Genomic DNA, 22,503 nt, shown 5'->3' with positions numbered 1-22,503 from the left:
ACACACACACACACACACACACACACACACACACACACACACACACACACACACACACACACACACACACACACACACACACTTACAAACCCTGCTGGCTGTTTAAATGTCTTGTACATGTCTGAGTGTAGAAATGAGCAAGGCGAGGCAGCAGCAGCCAAGGACGCGAGTGAGAGCGCGGCGGTCGCAGAGTTAAGGGAGCCTCAGCTTGGGTGGGCCGGGCCCCTGAGGCAATCAGCTCAGCTCAACTCAATGCTCTCTCCCTCTCTCTCTCTCTCTCTCTCTCTCACTCTCTGTCTCTCTCTCTCTCTCTCTCTCTCTCTCTTCCCTCTCTCTTCCCTCTCTCTCTCTCTCACTCTCTGTCTCTCTCTCTCTCTCTCTCTCTCTCACTCTCTCGCATAGTCACACAGCTGGCAGAGGCAGCGTCGGCTGCCAAGCGAGCAGCTCGTACGACTTTTTTAAAAAGCCGAGCCGGAGGAACGCAGGTGTCACGTCTCTCATCTTGTTAATGCGAAGACGAGGCATACACACATGACATGAGCACATGCCGAAGAGGAGGACGAATGGCTGGCTGTGTGCTGGTGGCGAACTGGGACTTGTCACACACATGCACGCACACATAAACACACACACACACACACACACACACACACACACACACACACACACACACACACACACACACACACACACACACACACACACACACACACACACACACACACACACACACACACGTGAGCGTGCCTGTGTGCGCAAACACACACACACACACACGTGCAGATGCACACACACACACACACACACACACACACACACACACACACACACACACACACACACACACACACACACACACACACACACACACACACACACACACACACACACACACACAAACTCTCTCTCACCCACACACACACACACTCTGAAGAGGAAGATGTGCTAGTACTCATCTGACTGACTGTGACTTGCCATGCACAGTATGCAGCCTGCGATCTGACAGACAGACGCAAACCATGTTGTCACTGGTCAACCGGCCGGCTGCATCCATGTCTTTTTCTTTTTTGAAGAGCTGCGTGTGTCAAGGAACATTATGTGCCGTGCTGCGCAGCTAGGAGGGATCGGCTTTGATCCTTCGTAACGGAGAACAGAGAGAGAATGGCGGGCCCAGCGGCTAATTCTCCCTGCATTGTGTTGTTGTACATGTAATTACACAGACTTGACAGGGTGTTATTCAGAGCCTCTCCTCTCCTCTCCTCTCCTCTCCTCTCCTCTCCTCTCCTCTCCTCTCCACTCCTCTCTTCTCCTCTCCTCTCCTCTCCTCTCCTCTCCTCTCCTCTCCTCTCCTCTCTCCTCTCCTCTCCTCTCTTCTCCTCTCTTCTCCTCTCCTCTCCTCTCCTCTCCTCTCCTCTCTTCTCCTCTCCTCTCCTCTCTACACAGCTCCTCTCCTCTCCTCTTCTTTGCTCTCCTCCTCTCCTCTCTGCACAACTTCTCTCCTCTCTTTTCCTCTCCTCTCCTCTCATTTCCTCTCCTCTCCTCTCCACTCCTCTCCTCTCTCCTCCTCTCCTCTCCTCTCCTCTCCTCTCCCCTCCTCTCCTCTCCCCTCCCCTCCTCTCCACTCCTCTCCTCTCTCCTCCTCTCCTCTCCTCTCCTCTCCTCTCCTCTCCTCTCCTCTCCTCTCCACACAGCTCAGCTTAGCTCAGCTCTCCTTTGCTCATCCCCTCTGTCCTGTCCTCTCTCCTCTCTCCTCCAGCTGTGGTGAAATGAGAAAATGAGTCTTTTTTTCTTTTTTCAAAAGAAGAGAACGACTTATTCTTCATTGTGTGCAACCTTTTCATGCCCTCTCTGACTACTGAGTTGTCTTTATAACATTGACTATGTATGTTCCCTCTCAAGATGCAAGAAAAAAAACTTTTACAGACTCTGCTTTTCTCTTTAGCTCACTGCGCAAAAAAAATATATTTACTTATGTAGGTTGCTGCGCTTATCCTGTTTGTTCCATATGGTAAGAAACTACCTGCAAAAAAACCTTTTACCTTCTCCAGCATTCCACTCAGACGTAGGATATAGTTCAATATTTTCACAGGTGTCTTTTAGATATAGCTACAGATTGCATCGGATGGCAGGCAGGCAGGCACCCAACTCTGCCACATGCATGTGGGCCACCTTCTCTAGTCTTTGGCCAGCCCATGGTCTGCTCGGAGACAGAAATGAGTTATTAAATGTGACCGGGCCAGGTCCGCAGGGTCAAGCCCCAGACAGACCGACAGAGAAGAAGCAATAATGAGCTGGACAGATAGCCGGGCTGTCTAGCCCACCGCTCTGGCTGCTATCAGGACTGGATTGGTTATGAGGCATACAGGGCATTTGCCCGGTGGACTGTCGATGATTTTGGCCTGGCCCTATGTCCTCAATGTAGTGGCATCACTCTTCATCCCGCTACAGCTGACCTCTCAAGAGTCAGATTTAAATATTCATTTTGGTGGTTGTGGTTGTAATAGATGACTATACATGTTGTCACAGGCTTCATTGTGTCTATCACTGCCTTGCGGATTATGGCTGAAAATGCCCAGGCTAATTTTTGTCTCCCATTCCAGCCCTGGTTACTATCCGTCATCAGGGAAGCTGATAGGGGGCGGACAAGGGGGTCAGGTGTCCTGGGCCCAGTCAGAGATCGAGCGCAGAATGGGGTCCTCATGATATTGCTTGTATTGCAGGGATGGGGATTGGGGAGGGGGGGGCTTTCAGACGACTGTGCCTTGGGGCCGGCAAAAGCTGTCAGTGGCCCTGTCTGTGCCTGGTTACCTCCTTATCACTGCCTATCGCCAGGCCGTGCTGTTCGTCGTTGGCCCGTGTCTCAGAGGTGCCTTCACAGATGGCAATCTCTTGTGTTGTTTGTCACGTGATAGCTTTGGGTGCGGCCCCCTTTCTTGTGTGTTTTTTTTTTTTGACCCGTTTCAACTTGCGACGCGTCCCGTCCTCTGAAGTCACAATGTTTTCATTAGCGCCAGAGGTGTGAGTGTGTGTGTGTGTGTTTGTGTGTGTGTGTGTGTGTGAGTGTGTGTGTGTGTATGTTTGTGTGTGTGTGTGCCACCCCAACTCATCTCCCCAGCCCTGCCTCCCCAGCCCTCCTGTTGAGACACAACTCAGACCGAACCCCCCACCAAATCCAGACACACACACACTCACTCACATGTGCATGCATGCACGCACATAAACACACACTCACATGTGCATGGACATGTGCGTACATGTGCGTACACACACGCGCGCACGCGCGCACGCATGCACGCACGCATGCACACACACACACGCACACACACACACACACACACACACACACACACACACACACACACACACACACACACACACACACACACACACACACACACACACACACACACACAACTGCCTGTCAGGGGTGTGTATTAATGCTCGTTGACCTGTTACACCTCCGCTGTGTTGTTTGGGTGGGGGCTGATATTGGGGCAGAGGTAAGAGGTAGCCTCTGAGCTGTCTGTGCTCTCTGGGTGGGGTGCAACAACACGCATGAAATGTCTCAAAGGTGTCTCTTTTCTATGGGTGGGGTGCACACAACACAACACAACACAAGACAAGAAGACAGGAGTGTGCCTAGTGTTGTCTTAGGCGTCTGTCTGGCCTTTAAAAGCCTGCTCATTAGAGGGGTTCCTTTAGGTGACTGTTACATAACCATTTTCTTTTGCTTTTCTTCTGTCACAAATTAGGGGGCAACAAGTCAATTCAGGTCCATCTGCCCCCTCTCTGTAGTGAAGGTGGGTAATTTGGTGTGGTGTCTGCTGTCTGCAGAGGTGTGTTATTCAGTCGGGTTGTGCCAGCCCAGTGTTTCTCGACGGGGGCTCTACAGCCCCCCAAGGGCCATTAGGGAGCTGAGAGGGGGCTGATCTTAGTTGCCATCGGGGGGCATCGGTCTATTTTATTTTTAAGGGGGCGTTGGGAGGCTTATGATGAAGTCCACTGGGCGTTTATTCAAGAAAGGTTGAGAACCATTGTGCTAGCCTTATAATGGGCCCCATTCCACCAATGGAACACATCACTATTGGCTGAAAAAAACAACTTTTCTCCCACAGCACTAACTACGACATGAAACAAAGACGTACAACTTGCTTATTGCCACTCAGGCAGCAACAAACTTATAACAGGACTTGAGTCTTAACACATTAAAAAAGAAGGCTAAGCCATATAAAAAAATAGTGGTAAATATGGTTTCCAGATGTTATCATTACCTGTTATACGCTTATAAGTAAATCCAGTTTTGTGCTTTACACAATCAGATCTATCAATCCCTCTAATCATAATCAATACATCACTGCTTATCAGATATATCAATTACTCTAATCGGGTATTCCATAACATGTTAATTCATAAACAGCATTTGCTGTTACATCATTATTAGTGGCAATATCCCTCTCGAGGATCAATTCTTGGCTAACTAGGACTAACTAGGCAGTTAGGCGTCCCATTAGGATTCACAGAGAGAGACCAATGTTATCATTCGCTGGTGTTAAGTTTCCTCTGGACAAATAAAAAAGAGATTTCCCCTCGAACGGCAAAACCATCGGGCCAGTCCAAACATGTCAGAGTCAAAGTCTGAAGGAGATATCAGTGTCAGGTGGGGTCCATGGAGTTCAAAGGTCCTGACCTTTTGGGGAAATGGCTTCTATGGCTCCTCATGCTCATGCCGGGTTAGCTGTGAGACAATTACTTCCCTGCAGAGTAACGCCAAGAAAAGGGGGTGAAAAGCCCACCAACCAGCCAACCGCTGTCCGGACGTGCAAGTCATTTGTGCAGCGATAGCTCACAAGCTGGGCAGTCTGAAAAGAGCAGACCGGAGCAAATGATCCACAAATGAGTCTCTTTGCTCACTGCTGTTCATTAGCACAGCTCCACATCGTTAGGCCTTCCTGCTAATACGGAAGGTGCCGGAGCGGAGGCATACTGTTCCACACACCGTCTGTACGTGTGTGTGTCCGTCTGCAAGTCTGAGATGTTTTTTGTTCGTGCAAGACATTTAGAAAGGTTAGATGTAAGGGTGAAGCAAAATATTCTGTTCTAATACCCTATTGACCATTTGCATGTGAAAGGAACTTTTGGAGGCCAACATTTTCAAGATGGCCGCTTAATGGACCCGTCAATGTGGATATATCAGAATCCATGCTTTGGCTTCGAGTTCCAACTGATTTCCTAATGTGATATTTCACAGACAGCCATCTTCTCACCCTTCAGTATGGGATCACAAATGACTCTGAAACCATATTTAGCTGACGACCTCCCATTCCTCGTGAACTCATTTGCCACCCCCCCCCCCCCCAAAACCCCACTCCCCAATCCCACACACTCCCCATATTTCTCACAGTTGAAAGGGGGAAAGAAGGTGTGTTTGAGCTTCTTTGAGCTCTACTAACGCTCACTGTTTCTAGACAGAGGGAGAGTGCGGGAGTGCGGATGTCTGTGTTTCCTTTGTGTTGATTTAGGGGCGTCTGGAGACGTTGCCAGAGCTTAGAGAGAGAGCCTTGTTTTTCTGAAGACAGCGGTGCGAGGGCTCCCGGGGTGCTGCTGTTGCTTTTGGGGAGTCCTGGCACTGAAAGCATCGGGGGGGGGATACAGGGGTTGTGATGAGCGAGTCGGGGTCAGAGGTAGAGTTTGGGCTGGGGGTTGGAGACAGGGTCACTGACAGCTTTGGCTGGGCCCGGGACGGCTTCATGTGAAAGGGCCCCTCCACCCAATACATACAATGTGCATACAATGACCCGATTCTGGGCCCCCACACACACCACATCCCCCTCGCCCTGGGCTCGGGACGGCTGGCCCCTTTGTCCGCTTCCCTAGTTGTGGATGGGGATGGGGATGGGGATGGGTGGAGCTGTGGGAAGTCTGCACTGGGACTGAACGTCTGGGGATGCTGGACTAATGAAAACAAATGATGGAGTCAGGTCAAAAGGCCTCCAGATCAAGGCTTAAGAGGACCGGCCTCTCAATTTACCAAGCCCTTACACCACCACAAACCCTACCAACCCCCTCCACTCTCTTTATCTCTCCTTATTTTTCTCTCTGTGTCTACCTCCCTATCTTCATCCTCCACCTCTCTCTCTCTCTCTCTCTTTCTCTCTCTCTCTCCCTATTTCTCTCTCTCCATCGCCATCCTGCACCCCCTTCCCTCTCTCTCACTCTCTATCTCCACTCTCTCCTTCCTTTCTCTCTCTCTCTCTCTCTCTCTCTCTCTCTCTCTCTCTCTCTCTCTCTCTCTCTCTCTCTCTCTCTCTCTCTCTCTCTCTCTCTCTCTCTCTCTCTCTCTCTCTCTCTCTCTCTCTCTCTCTCTCTGTCCCTATTCACTTGAGATTAATGAAGAGCCAGGGACGGTGGCAGCAAGTGGCCATTATTCAGTATCGGTTACCTCCAGAGGCTCCTCTGCGGGGCCCCGGGGCCACTCCGTGCTGCCCACCTGTTGCCCCATTAAGCCTGCTAATGGGCCCCCACTGCAAACAAGCCCCCGCCCCCCAGGGCAGCTCTTTGCTTCCTTTGGTCACTCTGCTTGTATGACTGCCTGCCCGGCTGCCTGAATGGCTATCTGAATGGGAGGACGCAAAGATGATGTTCAAAGGGGAGTTTATATCCTCACATGACATGACCACAACAAGCACCCCCCTGTCTCTCTCTCTCTCTGTGTGTCTACCTCTGTCTGGTTTATCGCTTAAAGGTTTTTTTTTTCTTGTTGTTTCCCCCATTGACCGTTTGCAGATAGGTCCCCACCCAACGAGAAGCTTTAGGGACTCAAAGGAGGGGATCGATAGCCGATACCTGTACCTCCTCTCCCCACAAAGGGTCTTTCATGTTAAGAACATTGTCACTGAGCATTGTGTGAATTACCTCTACGTAATTTGGGTGGGCCACCTTTTACATGGCCATTAGCCTAGGCCTACTACACAGAAACTCTTCAGACCTTTTTAAAAAAAAAAAATTTGCTTTTACCAGAATAGCCATGTCCAAGTTGTAAAAAATCGACTACTGTCGCCGATTAGATAGAAATTATCCTGTTATGAACCCGAGTTTAGTAGGCTAGATATCGTGCAGTGAACGAGGCAGTCTGCAAACAGTTTGAAGCGCAACGTAGGCTAGCTGTAACAAGTTAGAAAGTAGCCAAACTTTAATTAGGCTATGAGCGTTCCACGAACTATCTTTCTTTGTGCACGCTATAAAATGGCAATAAACCTGTTACTATAAAATATTGGTTAACTATTTATGCTTTCTAATGTTGGGAAAGGCCGTATAATAAGCGTAGGCCTATAATAAGCGGGATACGCCTTCGGCGTCGGGGGGTTATATTCGCCTCGTCGGGAAATATTTTCCGATAGTCATGTGTGGACAATACATTATCCCTTACCTAATTGGCGACAGTAGGCCTAGCCTATTCCAGAAAAAAGCAACCCAAGCTCTGCTGTGCCCTGACCATCAGCAGAGCACTGTGCGGCGGATGGTTGGCTGGAAGAGGCAATTTCTACAGAGAAGGCTAGCCTAGGCCTACTAAGGAAACTGTCAACGAACTCCTCACTTGTGAAAAAAATACTAGTGTTAATAAAATAGCCTAGGCTATGTCACGACAGCGCCCGGCGGACAGTGACAATTTGTTTTCTTGGAACGGCAACAATCGGACATGAGCTGTTGCTGATGAACCTTGATGGGCTAGGACTACTAGGCCTACACAGCCTTTGTTGTTGTTATTAGCTTCGTCAGGATGAGACATAACTGTTAAAATTAGAAAAAAAAAAGCAAGCAATATGAGTGAAGATATGACCGATCTACTTGCAGAGTGATCTCTGAAGTGACGAAACTCGTTGCCATTGGCAGCGGTCATTATTAGTGGGCACTATAGAGAAATAATTGACCACCGAACGTTGGGGCCGCCCATTGAAAGTGAATGGCAGCTCTCGCAACATTATATAGGGCCGTATAATAAAAAAATTATGCCTGTAATGCCATGGTGTAGTACCATGGTAGTGTTTCCAAAGACTATCACAGCATTCCACTGGCTCTCTAAGTGTGTAGCCTCTTACTGCAGATGGGGTCGCCGGCAGGCTTAGGCCTATTCACTTTGCTGAGAATACTCAATGGCATTATAACAGCATTGCTATGACATTACTGAGAGTCTTAAATAACAGATTATGACACACCCATAACAATTTCGGTGACAGTAGGGTTATACATAGGCTCTGATTTATGGGCTTAATTAACACAGCAAAAAATACTGTGAACCTCACTTATCTTGAATCAATTGTATTAGGGTGTTACGCCCTCAATATGAATATGACTTTAGGCTTCAATACCCCCCCAAACACACACACACACACACACACACACACACACACACACACACACACACACACACACACACACACACACACACACACACACACACACACACACACACACACACACACACACACACACACACACACACACACACACCACCACCACCACACACACACACCACCACCACCGTCACCCTTCTAGTACACCTTGCATTTCAAAGTGTTCGGCTCTGCTCTTCAGCTATGTTTGCACATTAAGGTTGGTTGTCTCTTCTCTTCTCCTATCTTCTCTTCTGTTCTCTTCTCCTATCTTCTTGACTCTTCTCTACCCTGCTCTTCTTTTCTCTTCTCTGCTCTTTTCTTCTCTTCTATTCACCTATCTTCTCCACTCTTTTCTTCTCTGCTCTGCTCTGCTCTGCTCTGCTATTCTCTTCACTTCAATTCTCTTCTCCTTTCTTCTCTGCTCTGCACTGTTCTTCTCTTCTCTTCTATTCTGATCTCTGCTCTTCACTTCACTTCACTTCACTTCACTCTTCACTTCACTGCTCTGCTCTGCTCTGCTCTGCTCTTCTCTTCTCTTCTCTTCACGTATCTTCTCCTTTCTTCTCTTCTCTTCTCTTCTCTTCTCTTCTCTTCTCTTCTCTTCTCTTCTCTTCTCTTCTCTTCTCTTCTCTTCTCTTCTCTTCTCTTCTCTTCTCTTCTCTTCACTGCACGTATCTTCTCCTTTCTTCTCTTCTCTTCAATTCTCTTCTCGTTTCTTCTCTGCTCTGCTCTGCTCTTCTCTTCTCTTAATTTATCTTCTCTTCTCTTCTCTTCTCTTCTCTTCTCTTCTCTTCTCTTCTCTTCTCTTCTCTTCTCTTCTCTTCTCTTCTCTTCTCTGCTCTGCTCTGCTCTTCTCTGCTCTGCTCTTCTCTTTCCATGGCAGATGGGGTGGGATTTTTACACCCTTGTGAGGTGTCTGTGGGTGGGAGCAGCTCCAGTGTACTATTGCTGCTGCTGCTGCTGCTGCTGCTCCTGCTGTAGGGTGGTGTAGGGTAGTGTGGTGTGGTGTAGTGCTGGGGATGATGGTGCCTGGCTGCCTGCAGGGCCACTGACAGCTTTGGCTGGGCCCAGGACAAACTCATCTGAAAGGCCACCCCTCTAAATACATACATACAATTTACACGTAATGAAGACCCACTTTTGGGGGCCTATCATCTCCCCTGGGCTCAAGACAGCTAACCCCTTTGTCCCCACCTTGTTGGCTTCCCTGACTGCTTGGATGGCTGGGAGTCGGAGCCAGGAAACTGTGTGTGTGTGTGTGTGTGTGTGTGTGTGTGTGTGTGTGTGTGTGTGTGTGTGCGTGTGCGTGTGCGTGTGCGTGTGTGTGTGTGTGTGTGTGTGTGTGTGTGTGTGTGTGTGTGTTGCACCCTGCCAGCTGTTTCCATCTCTTATTGCGATCTTGACGACAACATGCAAACACAATGTCATCAGTTTTACCTTCGCGGGAATGTTATTTTTAACGCTCAAGCCAAGGGAGTGCATATACTTGGGGAGTGTGTGAGTGAGAATGGTTTTCTCCCAAACATCAATTAGCATCAAGTAGCAATTAGTGTTGTATGGTATATAAAGTGAAATACTTCAGGGAAGGGTATCACAATGCTTTGTGATCTGCATAATAAATTATGACCACTGCATATTGTATCAATAATGTCAATCATAATGATTTTTATTTCATTATTGGTTAGAATATTTTATCTGTTTATCTGTAGCAATAGCAACAACGCCACACCAAGCTTACCTCTGTGTTTGTCCCTTACCTGACCCCTCTCCTCTGCCCTCCTCCTATACATCTCCAGTCACTGAAGCGGTCAGCTGAGACACCCATTACAACTGCTGAAGCACTCAGTCACCCCCCACTATGTAGTGCAGGCACACCATTGATGCAATACTGCCCTCTGCTGAAGAATCTTGTGTGTAAAAAAACATGGTCGTGGTGATGACATCTAAAGTCAAGTCATCTCGGTTTCATTGTCAATTTCTTTACATACACTGGCCCACAAAGAATTTGAAATTACGTTTGCTTTCCCATGCAGACATAGACATACTTTAGGTATGGACTACATAGACAGTATAGACGTAGACAGTACACAAACAGACATTTACAGTGCAAGACTGGACAACAGAAGACATGTAGAGAACATATATTAAAAATAGGTATTTGTTGTGCATTTCCAAAAGTCCTATTGTGACAATCTGACATAGTAATAGCATTGTGAAAAAAAAAAAGTAATTTGTAGTGACTATTTTTTCACTCTCCTAGTATGACTAATTTAGAATAATTCTAATTTAGTGGTAGTAGTATTGGCACATAGAAATAAATAACTAGCTAGACAGCTAGACAGCTAAAAGTGTATTATTTACATTTTTGTTGGTAACTAGTTGTTTCAGGACAGTCATTCAAGTATAACAGGCATGATAAGCTGCAGTAACATGTTTATGTGTGTGTGTGTGTGTGTGTGTGTGTGTGTGTGTGTGTGTGTGTGTGTGTGTGTGTGTGTGTGTGTGTGTGTGTGTGTGTGTGTGTGTGTGTGTGTGTGTGTGTGTGTGTGTGTGTGTGTGAGTGCGCGTGTGTGCGTGCGTGCATTTGTGTTTTTTTTTTATTTAGTGCAGGTAGAAAGTGCAGCGTGTGTGTGTGTGTGTGTGTGTGACTCTGTGTGTGTGTGTGTGTGTGTGTGTGTGTGTGTGTGTGTGTGTGTGTGTGTGTGTGTGTGTGTGTGTGTGTGTGTGTGTGTGTGTGTGTGTGTGTGTGTTTTGATTTAGTGCAGGTAAAATGTGCAGTCACAATATAGAGCAGCCTGATTATCATCGACTTTAAAATCTCTTCGAGACTTGGTCTGATCAAGAGCATAATAATTAACATTTCCCAAACGGCATGGTTGACAAGCCTCCCTTGGTTTGCTAATGGTTGTTTGCCTCCTGACAAAGTGGGAGGAGTTCCCGATTTTTTGGGAGCTCAGAAAGTACTTGCATTGCTCTTGACTTGACTAGTAGCAGCGCTGAAGGTGTTGCGTCTCTAGGAGGGCATGGCCTGGCTAAGTATACACAGTAGTAGTGTGCGTGTGTGTGTGAGGGGGGGTTGTCAGGATCCTGGTTGGCTGGCGGGTGGTGGGGGGCTGACACTGATGGGAGAAGTGGGTTGAGTGTTCAGCATCCTGATTGCTTGGTGTACAGGTATGGAGCTGTTTGCAAGTCTGGAGGTACGGGAGCAAAGGCACTTGTACGTCTTTCCAGAGGACAGGAGGCTGAACAGTTTGTGTGCAGGGTGGCTTGTGTCCTCGATGATAATCAGTGCTTTGTGGGTGAGGTGGGTGGTGTAAATGTCCTGCAGGGAGGGGAGTGGTGCTCCAGCGTCTTCGTGTTTTGCTCCGTGCAGATTCCTCCCCACACTGTGATGCAGCTGGACAAGATGCTCTTTATGGTTCCTCCGTAGGATGTTATCATGATGGAGGGTGTATTTTTTCAGTCATAATGAATACATAGAATTTGATGGTGGTGTTAAGTATTCATGGAAAGGTATCCTGCAAAAATGCCTGCTGAATGTCTAAGCCCTTGTTGGGAAAGTTGCCCTCAGCCTATACAAACCTAAATACCTGTATCTCCGCCTCTGATGCACATAAAAGCATGGAATGAGATGCTTTAAACCTAAAGAGCCCCATCTTGCATTAGAATGTGTTCATTCAGCTGTAACATACCCACACATATTTATTTAAAAAAGCTAAAATCTGAACAGCCTGAATGCAGCACATTTGGCGCTTCAGGCACCAAAGGTCAAACGAGTCATCAGGCTAAAATGGGTTAAAGGCACAATTCACCCTTTTTTGATTTTCACATAATAGCAGTATATCCAAGCCTTATTCATTAATGTGCAAATCATTTTCTTCTCATTGTTTTCAGTACTTAGATTTATTGGCATCCGAATTATTAGCATAGCTTAGCATAATCACTAAAGGTAAATGGGAGCATTAGCATCAAGCCACAAATGTGTGTGTGTGTGTGTGTGTGTGTGTGTGTGTGTGTGTGTGTGTGTGTGTGTGTGTGTGTGTGTGTGTGTGTGTGTGTGTGTGTGTGTGTGTGTGTGTGTGTGTGTGTGTGTGTGTGTGTGTGTGTGTGCCAAGAGTTTTGAGATAGCTGGACAGCTTTGTGGGTGAGGCGGGTGGTGTATATCTTGCAGGGAGGAGAGGGGAGCATTGATGATCTTCCTAGCAGTGTTTACTATTGTGCAGGGCTCCTGCTGTAGTCAGTGCAACTCCTACTCCATACAGTGATGCAGCTGGAGAGTATGTTCTCAGTGGTTCCTCTGTAAAATGTAGTCATGATGGGTGGTGGTGTGCTGGCCTGCTTCCGTTTTTGCAGGGAGTCGAAACACTGCTGGGCTTTCTTCGCCAGGAGAGGTCCTCGCTGATGTGCACTCCAAGGAATTTTGTGCTGCTCACTCTCTCCACAGCAGCGCCTTCGGCAGGTGTTGGCTATGACCTCTCTGGAAGTTGACAACAGTGTCCTTTGTATTGCTGACGTTCAGTAGGAGGTTGTTGACTCTGTACCACGTGACCAGAAGGTCTACTTCAATCCTGTCGTGCATCTTGTCCTGTAGCGTGTCACCAGAGTTGTGTTGTCTGCTAACTTCACCAGGTGGTTCTTACTGTAGGTTACTTTGCAGATGTTAGCAGGGTGAAGAGCAGAGGGCTGAGCACACAGCCTTGTGGATCTCCTGTGCTCAGGGTCAGGGGCGCCACCATGTTGGGCCCCATGAAAGATTCGAATTTTGGGCCCCTTACCCCCATACCTGACCTATTTTGTTGCCGATAATATGAGTTTGTGTTACTTTAAATAGGCTGCATTTGTAAACTTAATACATTTTTTTCATTTAATGACATAATGTAGCAAGATATCCACAGGATTTGTGCTGTCTTTTAGGCAGCAGTCGATGACAGGTTTTTCAAAAGGGTTAACACACTATTTGAATGTCATAGCCTACTCTCATGCTCAAGAAAAGTGTGTGTGAGGGTAGAAAAGGGTTTCTCTCTCCCTTCCCACTGGCTGCGTTGTGAAAACGAAGATCTATGTGTGTGTGTGTGTGAGTGTGTGTGTGTGGGGGGGTGTTAAACGATGTTTGGTGCTCACTGGCAACAGCCAATCAAAATGTCTTGTGGTGGTGCGTCCAGATTATGTTTGTTATTTTGCCGTAGGCTATAAAGCTTTACTGTGACTGTGGGTTACTTTGATTGTATTTTCGATGCTTTATGTTCAGTTTATATTATTAATGTAGCCTAAAAAAAGTGATGGGAATCATTACCATGACTAATTGGCTCATTTTACTGTAAATAATTCAATTTTGAATATTATTAAAAAAGAGATCCAAAAAGAGCGATATCATTAAAATGATGTCATCAAATTATTTCATGGGCCCCTGTAAGTGTTATCAGGGCCTAGGGCCAGGAGATAATGTATTCCCTCCTGTTGAAGCCCTTGCTCAGGGTGATGGTGCTTGAGGTGTTGTTGCCGACCCGTATTGCTTGTGGTCTCTTGCTGAGGAAGTCTAGTAGCCAGTAGCAGAGAGAGGTGCTGAGGCCCAGCTTGCCCAGTGTGCAGATAAGCTGTTGGGGTATTATGGTGTTAAATTCTGAATGCATTGTGCTAACTGAAGTCAATTACTTTAACAGCATTCTCGTGTGAGTCTTTTTTCTCCTGGTGAGTGAGGACAAAGGGATGACCAGTGATATGGGAAATAAAAGCAAAGTGGAGAGTTTCCTCCTCCAAGTCAAAATTTCCAAGGAGCTGGTCACATGAATGGCTATGGCTCTAAGATCAGGAAAACACATAATGCTGCAGGATAGGTGTAATAAGACATGACTGAGTCCAGAGCCTGCGTGACAGTAACTTCTTTATTTTAAATGCAGCACCTGATATATGTATAGGCACATTGCAGCTTGTGTTATGCAGCGGCGCCCTCTAATGCCGTGGTATATCATTACAATAGGCCATCCCAGAACTCAAAAACAGTGCATGAATGGTTGAAAACTGGCATCAGCAGGGCACAGCTTTTTCCCTCGGATGGTCATATCTGAATGACAATATAAAAGTGAAAAGTGGTCCTTATAATAAAATATTTGCATTCATAAATAAGCTGTTAACATGAATTGTACGTAGCCTATACATTATTAATTAATGGCAAAACTCTGTTCAGCCTCCTGCCCTCTGGAAAGAGGTACAGGCGCCTCCGTTCCCGTACCACCCGGCTGGCGAGCAGCACAATGCACCAAGCGATCAAGATGCTGAACACTCAACCCACTCTCCCTCCACTGTCAGCCTCTAGCCAGCAAGGCCACTGACAACCCCCCCCCCCCCCACTGTCAGCCTCTAGCCAGCAAGGCCACTGACAACCCCCCCCCATCCCCCACCACCATATCTGCGACTGAACATTCCACCTGCACTACTATACTTGTGACTGAACTTTCAACCTGCACTAACTCAAAACATGCACACACACACACACACACACACACACACACACACACACACACACACACACACACACACACACACACACACCCACACACACACACACACACACACACACACACACACACAAGCACACTGCACTTTCTGCACTAAACCCAAACATACACACACTGACACACACACACACACACACACACACACACACACACACACACACACACACACACACACACACACACACACACACACACAGACACAGACACACGAACACACACACAAGACGCACACCGCACCTTCTACCTGCACTAAACACATACACACACACACACACACACACACACACACACACACACACACACACACACACACACACACACACACACACACACACACACACTGCTGCTGGTGTACTTGACAGACCTTTTTTTATATTTATTTTCTTCAAAATGCTACTATTACCATGTCAGAACGCTATAAAGGACTTTTTTTAGGAAAAGCACAAAAACACAACAAATACCTCTTAATGTATGTCCTCTACAAGTCTTCTGTTGTCCAGTCTTGCACTTTAAATGTCTGTATGAGCACTGTCTATGTCCATACTGTCTTAAGTCCATGTATAAGTACTGTCTATGTCTATACTGTCTATGTCCTTACCTTAATTAGTCTATGTCTGTATGGGAAAGCAAGAAATGTAATTTCAAATTCTTTGTATGACCAGTGCATGTAAAGAAATTGACAATAAAACCTACTTGACTTGACTTGACTTGAACTCTGATCTGACCCTAAGTACTTATTAAAGGTGCACTGTGTAAGATGGTGGCCAGAGTAGGTATTGCAACTATGCTGTTCATACAACTCTGAACTATGAACTAATATATACTAGTATGATCAAAGCAGCTAAAAATGCCTATTCAATTCAAAATGGCAGACCATGGAGAAGATCTCCCTTTACATGTATGAAAAGTGCCATTTTTCCAGTCATAATGAATGCTTTGAAATTGATGGTGGTGGGAAGTATTCATGAAAAAGGTAGCATTAGTGAATGGGCAGAATTAATTCTGTAAATAACCTGCTAAAAATATTAAACAGTGAGTGCATCTTTAAGCCTAAAGTTGTAGCCTACTTAAGTGCCCCCTTTCATCAGAAATAGGCCTAGGTCTCACGTCACACTAAGTTTTTCCTACACTATTTTACATCACAAGTGCATTTTGCGCATTTTTGTATGTGCAAGACAATTTTTTTGTACTGTATGTGCCTATACAATTATTGTATGTAGCATGTACACTTTTAGTAATGTGACTTATTTCCGGGGGTACCTCATACTTAGGTACCCTACTGCTTGGGCGTGCTACTACTTAGATGTTTTTGGGAAACGCAGTCCAGGGCAATAGGCTGCATAGTAGGCCTAGGCCTATTTGACATATGACAGGCCTAGACGTGTTGGCAAATGTAAACCACAAGAGGGCGGTGGTTTTCCATAGCTAGTCAGCATAGGGCTCTCCTCAATTGATCTTTTTTAATTAGGTAGGGTAGCAGTAAGGCTGACGTGCTAGAAACCCACCTTTTGTTATCTGCACATCTATATGCCTACAGTAATCTCAGATAATGCTGGTTTCACTTCGGTCCAATCTGGCCACACTCTACTCGTTTGTCATTTTCCTGTGGTCTTAGGTTGATTTAAAAATCAGATCAAACTATACTCCTGGTGCAACCATTGAGGAATCTCTCGGGGTTTCTAACGGTCTTTCCACCCCCGTAGCCTGGCTCTGGATCCGCTGCCTATCTGAGGCACCGACTGATGAGGAAAACCGATTTTGGAGTCGTGACTGATCCGAACTACTTTTCCCAGAATGCAAGAGCGTGCAGCCGCTTTTTGTCGTTATGCTGTCACTTTGCCCACGGCGTAGAATTGCCCCAGCATCTTCTCATAGGGAGTAGCCGTGTGTGGAGGAAAATGCATTGAAAAGATGTCTTTGCAATTTTTCCGTGCGCGTTTCCAATTGCAATGAAGAAAAGGGATTGCGACAGGGCGGATTTCTCTCGTGTGCCGCACCGGAATACGGGCCTTTATTTTCAGAGATATGCGGAGTATTTTTCGCTGTAGGTGTTAACGCAGAACAAAATACAACATGAAGAAGCAATTCAATCGAATGCGACAGCTTGCCAACCAGACGGTAGGCAGGTAAGCATTGCCTCCCCGCTGTTTCGTCACGGAATTGAATGCCTTGAGGGTGTTGGGTTTGGGGAAATCTGAGAAAGTTTGACGGGGGGAAATCCTCCTTATCAGAAGGAGTTGTCTAATGATGCTATTCCGCTGATTTATGGAAACAACATAACTATTCAACTGTGCTGTTATGTTTCTGCTGCATAATCCTCTTAGAAAGATCCATTACATCTGCTCTAGTTATACCTGAAGTGAAAGTCCTAATTCTGTTGCCAGTGTTCTCATTTGCGTAATGGTCTAACGTTACTGCAGAGGCAGCGTTTGTGTGTGTGCGTGTGCGTGTGCGTATGTGTGTGTGTGTGTGTGCGCAATGCCCTCAGAGGATCCCAACAGCGATTTTACGCACGCTTATTCGCCCACAATAATATCTGAATATCGTCGCGTGTGAAAATATCTTATCTTTTTGACCATAGGGCAAAATTGGCTTTCTCCTAACAAGGGATCAGTTGATTGCATGCCATCAATGTCAGTGAGGCTGCCAGGATGCTCCTACAGCTGATGCAGGCGGATGCGGTCTTTTGCGACGTGCGAGGAAAATGGAAAAGGTGCAATGTTTTCCGGTACGCAGTAGCCCACTCTGTGCAATGGTCATCCTCCACTAGAGCAGGCACTGGTCTCATCTTGAACCCATCATCGCAAGGCATCAAGCTTGCATCCGAGGTGCCATCGATACGCTATCTCGATAATGTCTTGCAAAATGTGTTCACGCACACAGTGTAGCCCTATCACAAACCAGATCTGTCCACACGCCCACTCAAACCATCTAGACATCGACGCGGTAAAATAAATAAATAAATAAAAAACATCTAGTATTTTCTCTCGGTGAGATCGACATGGTTATCTTTACCATCTCTTTCGCATATTCGTATGGTTGAATCGGGCTATCCAATCACCTCTGCCCTGACCCACGGCATTATTGTTGGCATCCAGCTGTGTGGCATTTGTGTGTGTGTGTGTGTGGGGGGGGGGGGGGGGGGGGGGGGGGGGCAGCATAAGGTGCGTCGTATCCTGCTGAGAGATTATGACACCTTGTAGTGGAGGGTCCCCCACATTATAACAAACAGCACTTGTGCTCGGATAAGGTATAGGGCGGCCGGGCACTGTTGCCCTGCTTTTCTAGCCAGACCCTTTCCATGGCTTCCAGGAGGACTGAGAGATGAATCGGTCAGCCAGTAAGGCTGCCTCCCTCTCATGTCTCTGGATTCCCCCCTGGCTGCTTCTCTGAACCTTCCAGAGTTTTGTGGGTGTGTGCGTACATGTGGGGGTGGGGCATCTCTCTCTCTCTCTCCCTCTCTCTCTTTCTCTCGCTCTCTCTCTCTCTCTCTCTCTCTCTCTCTCTCTCTCTCTCTCTCTCTCTCTCTCTCTCTCTCTCTCTCTCTCTCTCTGCCTGTGTGTGTGTGGGTGGGTGAATTTCTGCCATGTGCATGCATTCCACACATGTGCAATCTGTATACATCACGTTTCAGTATGTCATCATGTGACTATACATTCTGTATACCATAGATGCAGACCTACATGTCCCTGGCAAAAGTCATGTGCCGCAATACTGTATATAGGCTACCAACATACCTGCCCTGCCAACATACCTGCTCTGGCATTGTGATGGAATTTTGACCACATAGTGAGGGCACACACAATGTAGTGCCCCTTGACATGGACAAATTACAATCCATGCAATCCAACATGAAGTTGCGTCCTCTCGTGACTGTATGCATGCATGCATGGCATACCAGGCAAAAGCCATATAATATACTCTCAAGTCAAGGCCCCTGTTATAAGTGTGTTGTTACCAGAGTGACAATGACCACATGGTTATGTCTTACTGAAGATTGGTGTAATGCCATAGTAGTATGGTGGTAGCTAATGGTAGTAAAGGCAGAGATTCTTTAAGCATATAGAGATATGCCAATGTAATAGGTTGCTATGGGCACCTAACATGACCAGGTTCCGGTCTGCCTAAAGGGGCGTGTCATAATACTCCTAGCATTGAATAGAACAGTCCTTGTGTCTGCCTAGGTCTGCCTAAAGGGGGATTTCCTCCCCCTCCCCCTTGCAGTAATAGAACCCGGAAACAATGGGCCAATAGAACCTCTCTCTCTCTACTCTCTCCGGTAAAGGTTTTCCAACAGACAGTAAGGCATTCCACTGGTGGAATGATGCACGTATTTAAGTCAGTGGATGCACGTCATGAGGGTACACTGCATGCCATGCCACCTGCTCTGGCAGTGCGATGCCATTCTGTCTATGGAGTGAATGCAAAGAGCGAGGAGTGGCAATGCCCCCAGAGGCGACTGGCATTGGCGGGGGCCGGGGTGTGTGTGGCTGAAGAGTATGCATCCTGTCAGCAGCGGCTTGCCTGAGTAATGAGCAACAACATGTTTCCCAAACAACAGGGTGCTGGGCGTAATGATTAAAACCCTGTTCCGCTGAGAGCTCCGCTCCGCTGTGCTGTGCCGTGTTGTGCTGTGGCGTTGTGCTCTGCTGTTGTTCTGCCAGGGAGGTCAGGCAGGCCACAGCAGAACAGACTGTAGTGTGGTGAGCTGCAGGAGGGGAACAAGTGGCAACACCTCGCTGGTGTCATACAGCAGCAGCAGCAGTACAGCAGCAGCAATATATACAGCAATAGCAGCAGCCAGGGACGCTGTTGAGGTTTTGGAGGCCCTAAGCATAACTGGTCAGGAGGCCCCCCCTCATGCTATGATATACTAACTAATAAATATATGTTTTGTAATGCAATTCAAGAAATTGTCACAACGTTTTTTTTTTGTCAATCTCAATTCAAGAGGCCCCGATTTCGGGTGCAAAGTGGTTGGTGCCCCAAGCGCTGGTTGGTGCCCTAAGCACTCTGCGTATTCTGCTCATGTGTAGCGGCGGCTCTGGCAGCAGCCCTCAGCCCTGGCCACAGCTTAGTGTCATCCTGGGTCCTGCCCCTGCCCCAACAGATGCATTCCCCCATACACACACACACACACACACACACACACACACACACACACAGACACACACACACACACACACACACACACACACACACACACACACACACACACACACACACACACACACACACACACACACACACACACACACACACACACACACACACACACACACACACCAGGGCTTACACACATACTATACCTGGACTGACACACACACACTGTATCCAGACACGTGTTTTTCACATGCACTCTCTCTCTCTCACACACTCACACACATACAGGCACAGGTGTACACACATACCAGGACACACATTCAGACACAGGTTTTGAGCCACACCAGCCACACACACACACACACACACACACACACACACACACACACACACACACACACACACACACACACACACACACACACACACACACACACACACACACACACACACACACACACACACACACACACACACACAAAGAGCATCCAAAGCTGACATTGTCCTCCTCAGGGCATTGACCTTCAGGCTGTGCTGGAGCGTGCTCAATACCTGGGGGAGCGTTTTCCCCGTCTCCCAGGATCCTCCTTGACAGATGCAGGCCTCTGCACCCCATACATTCATCATCACACATACCCACTGTCAAGACCGCTTTAAACCTTATGTGTCACTCACTTACTTACATATTACATGATACACATATATTACACATTACATTACATTTAGCAGACTCCTTTGACCAAAGTAATTAGTAGCACAATGTACATGATAAAGACATCTAGGCGCAGTGTACAGTTGCAATACTGTCAGCATTGTCCAACACATGGTAGATAAATATACATATACTTGCCGGTTTCTTTTGTACTTCTGCTTTCTGGCCATACTCTCTGTCCGTTAATACCTCCATACCTCTCTCCATCTTTTGCATTAGGGTGTGGTTTGTCTGGTTGTATTGCTCCAGTTTCACCCATTTCATCTGTACAGGTAACTTTAAGATCCCCAGTTTTGTGTCAGAGTATGGATGAAATCGAAGGATAGGACGTGTAGAACTGTGGGTGGTTTTAAACCTTAATTATTTGATAGGACACCTTGAGGGTGACATGAAGCAAGTGGGAGAGAGAGATGGGGGAGGATTGGGAAATGACCCGGGGCGGGATTTGTATTCTGCTCGCCAGTATACCTGTAGCAGTGTAGTGCCCTACCCTTTGAGCCACAGCAGGGCCTGTGTCCATCTTTTATGTGTGAATTGGTTCCTTCTGTAAAGAAGACACACGTCTCTAATTAGTGAAGGTGTTATTACACTGTAACAGCACAGCCATTTTTACGTCGGTCAGCACCTCGAGGAAATTGTTAGCGTATGCCAATAACTACTGAAGATTGATTGTTTAGAAGAGGCTTCATCTCATCTCATCTCATCTATACCACTGAGCCTTTGATGGTCTGGTCGATATTACGACCTGACTAAAGGTGTTATTGCCCACTGTAGAGTCATGGTTAATGATAATAATGGAACATGTTGGAGACTCGTTGAAGACTGTTTTTGTTTTTGATGTCTGTCGATTCCAGGTTTTGAGTGTGCTTTTTTACCTTTATCATGATGATGAAGATGATGTGACCTGAGAGAGGGGTGGGGGGGGGAGAGAGAGAGAGAGAGAGAGAGAGAGAGAGAGAGAGAGAGAGAGAGAGAGAGAGAGAGAGAGAGAGAGAGAGATGGGGCAGGGCTGGGAAATGACCCAGGCCAGACTCGAACCTGGGTCCCCAAGTAAAAGTGCTCAACACAGTGCACCACACCAACCCTAAGACCCCAGTTTTTGCCTTTTATGGGTTAATGGGTTATTTTTATCAATAGCAGATTGGGAAGAGGTTCGTGTTTGTGTGGGTTTAACAGGCTCTGATCCATCTGGGATGCAGGCAGTGTCCCCTTTTCAAAAGTATGTCACAGACGGCAAGAGGGAGTGAGAGAGAGAGAGAGAGAGGACAGAGATGGCAAGAGAGGAGTGCTTTAGTGGAGCATCAGGAGGAGAATACTCTTGCAGTGCTTTTAACAATAGACTGTACATCATTTGTGTTTGTTTGTCTTTTCAAGTACTGTTTGTGTTTGGGCCTTCACTGTCTGAATTCATCCGTCACAGATTTTGGCCTTCTGATAACTTTGGGTGGATGGTAGGCCTGTACGGCATAATGTATTGTATTCGTACCGAACTGAATTGTACCGAACCGAACAGTTCTGTACCGAAAGGTAGAGTAAACAGGTTACTCTGTTCATGTTTTTACATTATGCTGCCATAACATGCAGTGGCTTTTGCAGAACGCTGACAGAGAGAGTGTTCCTTTTGTTCCCATATACAGTACTGTAGGCTACCGAAAATGTACCGAACATTGACCCCAAAAACTGAGGTACGTACCGAACCGTGATTTTTGTACACGGTTATACCCCTAGTAGATGGATTTGCACTGTATCGTGTGCTAATACTGATTAGGTCTTGAGCGCC

General features: G+C 46.9%; 1 protein-coding gene across 2 annotated transcripts in view; it reads left to right on the top strand.

Annotated features, from left to right (window-relative positions):
• The first annotated feature begins 16,744 nt into the window (after positions 1-16,744).
• The window catches only part of arhgap44a (Rho GTPase activating protein 44a), a 76,190-nt gene continuing 70,431 nt past the window's right edge, over positions 16,745-22,503 (top strand). For both annotated transcript variants that reach the window (XM_063186354.1, XM_063186345.1), the window contains exon 1: positions 16,745-17,034. In XM_063186354.1, coding sequence (XP_063042424.1) covers positions 16,982-17,034 — 53 coding nt within the window. In that variant the 5' untranslated portion in view covers positions 16,745-16,981. The remainder of the gene's footprint in view (positions 17,035-22,503) is intronic.

This window comes from Engraulis encrasicolus, chromosome 2 (assembly GCF_034702125.1).
Source record: "Engraulis encrasicolus isolate BLACKSEA-1 chromosome 2, IST_EnEncr_1.0, whole genome shotgun sequence".
Taxonomy (NCBI): Eukaryota; Metazoa; Chordata; class Actinopteri; order Clupeiformes; family Engraulidae; genus Engraulis; species Engraulis encrasicolus.
This window is presented reverse-complemented; position numbering and strand designations above follow the sequence as displayed.